Source organism: Bidens hawaiensis, unplaced genomic scaffold, assembly GCF_021521415.1.
Source record: "Bidens hawaiensis isolate Kalapana, Puna unplaced genomic scaffold, B.hawaiensis_p1.1 tig00017050_1, whole genome shotgun sequence".
Taxonomy (NCBI): domain Eukaryota; kingdom Viridiplantae; phylum Streptophyta; class Magnoliopsida; order Asterales; family Asteraceae; genus Bidens; species Bidens hawaiensis.
Window position 1 is genome coordinate 406,507 of NW_027492581.1, and position 7,845 is coordinate 414,351.

At 33.1% G+C, this 7,845-nt stretch overlaps 1 protein-coding gene across 1 annotated transcript; it reads left to right on the top strand.

Moving 5' to 3' along the window:
* Positions 1-1,167: 1,167 nt before the first annotated feature.
* Positions 1,168-4,411, top strand: LOC143552907 (uncharacterized). The gene is made up of 6 exons (XM_077043014.1): positions 1,168-1,243; positions 2,461-2,533; positions 3,074-3,167; positions 3,260-3,370; positions 3,470-3,533; positions 3,866-4,411. The coding sequence occupies exons 1-6, from the start codon at positions 1,211-1,213 to the stop codon at positions 4,292-4,294; spliced, it is 804 nt and encodes a 267-aa protein (XP_076899129.1). The 5' UTR covers positions 1,168-1,210; the 3' UTR covers positions 4,295-4,411.
* Positions 4,412-7,845: the final 3,434 nt, after the last annotated feature.

The following is a 7,845-nucleotide window of genomic DNA, read 5'->3' on the forward strand; positions in this document are numbered from 1 at the left end:
TTTCAATCATGCCTGTTGCCTTGTTTCTTGGTTGTGTGTGTGTTTGTTTTTTTAAGATTTTGATGTTGGTTACAAAAAAAAAAGTATCATTCCGTTGAGAGCCGGAAGAATTGTGAGCAAATATTAACCATATGTTTTTTTAGAGGCGTCTATGAGTAGGTTTTTCATTTAAACTAGATCGAAACCAAAAGTTTAATCTGTTGGTGAATGGAATTCTATTGTTTTTGGTTGAATTGGAGTTGGAAACTCATAGTTTAAAAAGAAGTAAATATTGTTGTTGAGTATGTCCCTGGTCGGGCTTTGGTCCAACGGATTTGAACCTAATACTTAAAAAAGAGCATTCTTGGTGCTTGACCTACCTCCTGCATTTGCGTAGAGTATTGGGAGGGACTAATATACGAAGCCTTATCCTTTACCCTATACTTTGTGTAGGAGGTTGTTTTCCACTATTTGAACCAATGACTTAACACATAGAAGTTTCATACATGGTAGCCAATAAATAAACATCTTAGCCCACATTTCCATTTATATATAGGGATTTTATACTTTTAATGAGAGATTCTCTTCTTGAGTTATTTATTATTAGCATATTAACTTATTCGTGTTCGTAAGTCACTTTCTCCATTGCTCGTACTCTCACATTCATATACCTATCAATTACTATTAATTATAAACTTATCTAATCATCGGAGGGTGGCCCACTGATCCCGAGACTTTCTGCCTTAGACATCTTCTAACGTGCTTCTTTATAACAGAGAAAAGAAAGTGTGATTAATTGATCTCCCGAACCACTACAATAACTACATCTCTAGATGAATTTTTATAGCAACAATTACAAGCTTTATTTAAGAGTGAGTTAGTTAATGAAGTATAATCTGCATTAATTAATTTAGTTTAGTAAAAGATAATAATAATAATAATATCACCCAAACACACTTGAGGGGCAAAGTGTACATTACAACAAACATCCTATGTACACAACAACACACGTGTGTGTACAATGATTTAGTTACATGTCATTTGGGGCTCACGATCACTAAATTCTCGATAAATTCGGAATATTTCACCTTTTTTATTTTTTCTTTTCTGTTTTTTCGCATCTTCAGTTTTTCTTTTACAAATTATAGGGTTTCTTTCTTTTTTCGTAATAGTTAGGCTTTTTATTTATTTACTTTTTATTAGTTAATTTTAGAACCTTCCTTCAAACAATATGAGGAAGAAGCTGGATACACGTTTCCCTGCGGTAAGTTTCTTTTCTTCTTTTCTTTTTTTTTTTTGGGGGGGGGAGGGGGGGGGGGGTGTGTTATGAGAATCATTGTTGTTGGAATATGCACATATTTGGATATAATTTTTTTTTTTGGAGTTATGAGAATCATTGTTGTTGGACTATGCAAAATTTGGATATATTAATCCTTTTTTTTTTTGGGGTTATGAGAATCATTGTTTTTGGAATATGCACAAATATGGACATGATGTTTTTTTTTTTTTTGGTGATGAATGCTATTATTATTAAAAAGAATAATGTGCTTATGTTGTTGTTTTTGGTTATATGAGTTAGGGGCGTGCACGGTTCTGTTTGGGTTGGTTTTGGGATAAAACCGAACCAAAAACTGAAACTTTGGTTTTTGACTTTTTGAAAACAAAAAAGAAAAGAACCGATAACCGTTTTCGGTATTAATACGGTTATCAGTTAATTTCAATTTGCTTCGGTTAACTATTCGGCTTTTGCTCACCCCTACTGCGTCCGGTTTTGGATTTTGGGTTTGGATTTGGGTTCGGTTTTGGTTTTGCCATTTTAACTTGAATTTTTTGGGCTGAAAAAAGATTTGGCACAAGTGAGCTAAATCATTTTGTTAACTAATTGATTATTAAACATCTGGGCTAATATATTTGAGTTACATATTTATTAAATTTTTGTAAATTACTTGAAATAAAAAGACAAAAATTGAAAATCTATAAATTCGGTACGGTTTTTATCGAACAAAAACCAAAACCAAACCATAACTTGGTTTTTCGGGTTATTGAGAATCATTGTTGTTGGAATATGCACGAATTTGGGATATGTTTATTTATTTTTTTGATGAATGTTATTATTGTCAAAACATGCGGTAACTTGTTAATTTGATTTGACTTTCTCTGGAGATTAATTTATTTATGTTGTTATTTTTTGGTCCATTATGATGATTGAAAAATTTTAAATGTAAATGTGGCATATCGGCCGATTTTTACAACCATGGATAAGTATTTCTCGAATTGTAGAGAAGTCGGTTTTGAATCCTTCATGGTTTTAGAATTAGATACAATAGCCAAATGTGAATATGCATAATTTTTCCTTTGATAAGACATACTGTTTCCGTTATGTAATATTACATCTTTACGTGCATATTTGTTTCTCATTATTAGTTAGAATGTTCGGTGCTACAAATATTTTATGTGATTGTTATTTCATTTCTTAAACAGGCTCGAATTAAAAAGATAATGCAAGCCGATGAGGATGTCGGGAAGATTGCCATGGCTGTCCCTCTTCTAGTATGTAAGTGACGATCCATTAACAAGTAACTACTGTTTAGATAATTAAAAAACAAAGTTGCAAAAGTTGCTAGGTGGCTGACTGGGGAGTTGGGTAGATGTACTCGGAGAGTACTCGGACATGATAAAAAGAAAATTAGTTTTTGAGTATTATATATATGTCAAATATTATAAGTTTACTAATATTTATAACAAAATAAGTGAATATTCAATATAAATAAGAGAAATGCATTTTTAAATACTAAATTATTCTAAAAATTGCTAATCATTAATTAAAAAAATGATATTCGTTCTTTAATATTTAGAAAACGAATTATGTTTTTTTTTTTTTAAGTCAAGATCAGCCCAAACCAGACGTGATTTTGGCTGAGGTTGACCACCTTCGAACAACTTCTAGTAGCTAAGCGGAGTTAAAGAAACTTGCCTCGGCGTCATGCCTTGTAGGCTGTAGCGAGTACTCGGCCTTGTAGACCTATTTTTACAACATTGAATTTAAAAGTCAAAACATGGTCGATTTGATAAACGGAGTATGTGTTTTTTGCAGCTAAAGCTCTGGAACTATTTCTACAAGATCTCTGTGACCGAACGTACGAAGTCACTCTTCAAAGGGGAGCAAAAACTTTGAACTCTATGCACCTGTAAGCAAACCATACCTGAGTAACCGATCCCGCATTAAGTGGTCATATTATAATTTTTATGGTTATTTAATATACGTATATTTTTTTTTCAGAAAGCAGTGTGTTCAGAGCTTTAACGTTTTCGACTTCCTAAGAGACACTGTTGGTAAGGTTCCTGATTTAGGCGGTTCTGATGCTGCAGGGGAGTCTGCATCTAAACAAAGGTTTGATTAATCTTAATTTAACAAATGCATAGCTTTAAACAAAAAAAAAAAATAGGTTTTACATATAATGAATTGATGACATTGCTTTGATATTGTTAGGAAAGTTGTTGACGGTGACCATAATGGCGGTGATGAAATTGAAGACTCGAAAAAGGATAAACAGGTAATATGGTTTAGCCATTTTTCATTGGCTGGTAAATAACTAAATAACTTATTGTACTAAATAACTAAATAGCGGCAGTACCATAACGAATCAATATGCTATACGTGTGTCGATAAGCGTTTACTAATTTAGTTTCTGGGTTTAGTGTCGCCACCGTAACAAACCTAGCATTGATTTAGTGTCAGTGTCGTAACGAACCTAATTGATATCGACTGAGTTAAAGTCATGGCGGTTTTTTTTTTTTCCTGGCTTGCAACGGGTTTTGTTACCTTGTTTGAATGAAAAACAAGACCTCGCAGTTTGATCTAATTATGATATTTTTTTTTTTGCAGCCAGAACTTCATCATGCAAACGGGAGTGGTAGAGGAAGGGGTCGGGGCAGACCTAGTCGGGCAGAAAAGGAAGCAAACGCAGCAGCGTTTAATCACGAAAAACACGAAATAAAACCAGTTATCTCTGATGAACCAAAGCCAAAATCTGCTCCTGTTTCAATACAAGACGCTTACTCGAAAGAAAATACTAAGTTAGCAGATGAAAAGACCGAAAACACGGTCAAAGTCGAAGTCAGAAACTTTGACCTCAACCTCGACTTGGACGAAAATGGGAACACACCCATTGTGCCAATCGTTGAGATGAAGCCCGATGAGTATCCCAGTTGGTCGTTAGCGGAAGTGGAGAAAATGGCGATTGACCCGGTCAAACTTGCAAATTTAAACAGCAGGGTGGATGAAGATGAGGAAGATTATGATGAAGAAGGATGAATGTGTGTGTGGTATCCTAGTACAGTTAGGATATTGTAGATGCTGACTTAGGTAGACAGGTAGTGGTTAAATCTTGTGGGGCCCGTTTATCTTGTTGAATTCTGTTGCAAATGTAAATATTTAGTGAAGGTTTTTTTTTTCCTTTTTTTTATGATGATTTTCTTGTGTGTTGACGTGGTAGCTATAGTGAAGGTTTTTTTTTTCCTTTTTTTTTAAATGATGATTTTCTTGTGTGTTGATGTGGTAGCTAGAACTTTTCAGTTGTAAACGAGCTGAGTTGTTCGTGAGCTATTAGAGAAAGGCTTGTTAGAAACTTAAACTGAGCCAAGTTTAAATGAGTTCTGGTCTATATGAGACTCGTTTAGTAAAGAGGAGCCTATGTCACTTATCAACTCGACTAGGTTTGCCACTCTAAATGAGTTAGATGAACTTAGTTTAATATACCAAATACATATTTTTATATAATTATTGTGATATATAACAATAGAACAGAAACAACTGAATAACATATAGTATGCTATTATAAATTATAAATGACTTTTTTAATTCTTTAAGTTCATAATGCCATAAACTAAAAATACACCAGTAAAAGCAGACCGAAAACAATGACATGCAGATATAACGCGCTAACATGAAATTGTTTTTAATATGTTTTCTAGTATGCATACGATGTGACCGAAACTTGCAGCGAGTTACAAGAAGTTTTATCAAAATAATCAACTTCACTAGGGGTGCAAATGAGCCGAGCCTTATCATGCCCAAGCTGAGCCTGCGCTCAAGCTTGAGCTTTGTATGGGGATATCGACATATCGTTTAGGCTTGCCGAGCCTTAACGAGCATAGTGTATTTTTTAAGTTTTAACACTTTTGTACTTCAATGTGCTACAATCTCGAGTCGACCTTTGGCTCGTTTAAGGTGCAGCATACGAGCTTGACCCGAGCTTAGGCCCGTTACGGTTTTTCTCAAAATATATAAATATAAATAAAGTTTATATAAATTAATTAATAAATTATTAACGAGTCTTGCCTAAGCCAAACTAAGCTTTGAAAACATACTTCCGAGCCGAGCTCGAGCTCAAGCTTAGTAAGTCAAAACAAGTCGAGCTCGAGCCTAGTTGAGCTCAGGCTTGGATCATTTACACCCTAGTTTATACATTACACAAAATTATCATCAGAAATGCTTACTTTGTTTTTTTTTTTCTAATATTATATACAAGAAGTCCCAACAAGCTCACAAATAATCATCCTAAAACTGGTAAAATTGCATATATATATTTTTTAATTTTTAGTTATTTATTTTTTCTGTTTTTGCGTGTTTAGTTTGTTTGTGCATTGTGGTTTGGTCACGCTCTTAAACTAATAAAATTAATCAAACGGCGTCTTAACGAACCGGAGAACCAATAGTCATTATTATGGGCAATATGATACAGAACACTATATTTTTTACAAGTAGCGTCATTTAATTACACTACTTGTTTCAACTAGAGTAAGTATTTGATAAATAGAGTAACTGTGGTATTTGCTTTTTCTTCTTCAAATAGCCTGCTTAAAAAACAGCCTAGCAACTACAAATTGATTGACGAATCACACACTTTGTTTTTTCAATTGACTGGCTTGCCATCTATGTAACTACAATTGATCAATTGATTGATCGCTTGAAAGTAATTTCAGTTAGTCACCTGCAAAAATTAGCGTTGTTTCAAGAAACTTGGCAAACACAAAATAGCTGGCAAGCAAAATCGATGTTTTGATTTCTTCAATTGATCGTTTGATTAGGTATATACAATTGATCGATAGGTTCGATTGATCTGTTGATTAGTTTCTTAGAAAGCTTCAATGATCGATGAGAAGCAGGGATGCTTCAACGCTTCGTACTGATTGGCGAAATTGAAAACCACGTGATTAGGTCGTTTCCTTCGCTTCTTAAAATTTTGGCATGCTAATTTCATTTTTATTTGATCCAAACCCGTTACAGCTAAGCCAAAAGAGTGTATGTGTGGACACCGGGCCGTCTCTGAGAACCCTTAAAAATTTTGGGGCCTGGGACGAGTCAAAAAACGACCCCCCTAAAATCATGTTCTCAAATTTCAATTATGTAATAGATAATTTGACAATTTTCCGATAAGGCTACCTTTCAGAAGCCCAAAACAAACAAATAATAATAAACATGTTGCTAAAATGACATATAAAACACAAATGAAAGTTTTTTTCTATAAAAAAAAATGAACACAACTTTTAGGAATTGAACCCATGATCTTTGTTTCCATTGTCAAGAATACTTTTCATTAAACCAAAGAGTCATTTTGTAGGTTTTTATGCTAAAACAAAATCTAACTATTCTAATAAAGTAAAATAACTGTGACGCATGCCATTGTATAAATCATTCCCTGAGTCTGATCTTTTTACCCGATATCGCTTCTCAAAATGTTGTCATCAGGGTATGTTTCGATTTCATATATGAATAATCATGATCTTCTACTTTTTTTTTTGGGTGTATTTAGTTTGTAAGAAACTTATGTTAGATTGATTTTGATTTTGGTTGATTTGGTTTCTTTTGTAACAGATGAACACAAACTGATTAGGGCATCTATATTTTTAACAGATCAACATTAATAGTGCTTCTATTTTGATTTTTAAAAACCAAAATCGTTTTTCTTGAATTTATTGATACTACGAATCATACATCGATTACGGATTATTTTTTTTTTTATTTTTGTTATAGATGCACCATCAAACTGATTATGTCTTCTATTTTTTATAAAAGATGAACATCAAACTGATTAGTGCTACTATTTTGATTTCAAACTGATAACGCCTTTCATTTGAACTCCATTATTCAATTAAAAAAAATAGGTCTATCCTGCAGTTTGAAGAAGTTGAAAGATTATTGAACCTGTTGACAAAGGATGTATTACCTCATGGACAACAAGTTAAAATTTTCTCTTCTGATACTACGAATCGTATATTGTATGCTAAATAATATATGAATTAGCTTAGTGCTGACTCTAAGAAGAAGAATCCATTAGTGAGTAATAGTTATTCTATATAGATTTTTTAAAAATAAGGTCTTCAATTATGGAAATAATGACCCTTGATATCATATTTTAGAGTATCCTGGACAAGTATAGATGTATAAACATGAAGTTATTCAAGTTACTTGGTTTTTAAAGTTGCAATAGACGACCTTTTATATGATATTGATAGTCCATGAGCATGATTTTGCCTGGTGTAGTCGGATTCAAATTGTCTGGAAAGTTGCGACCACTGATTTGGTGTTAACCGTTCACTTTTATGCTCGGTCCCAGATTTTCATGTTGCCCGTTCAAGTTGTTGTTTTGTTTACAACACTACTAATTTAGTGTAATATAAGTATTGATATTCTGGTTGAAATTGTTTGGCAACTTTGAGTAAAGGAAGATGATTTGTGCCATTCTGTGATGTAATGTTCATTACTTCAAATGAATCTGGTTTATTCTTTTTGTTTTTTAATATTTCTTCCACACTTCATCATCCTGCTTTCAAATTAAGAGGCAAAATGTCTAATTGTTTACA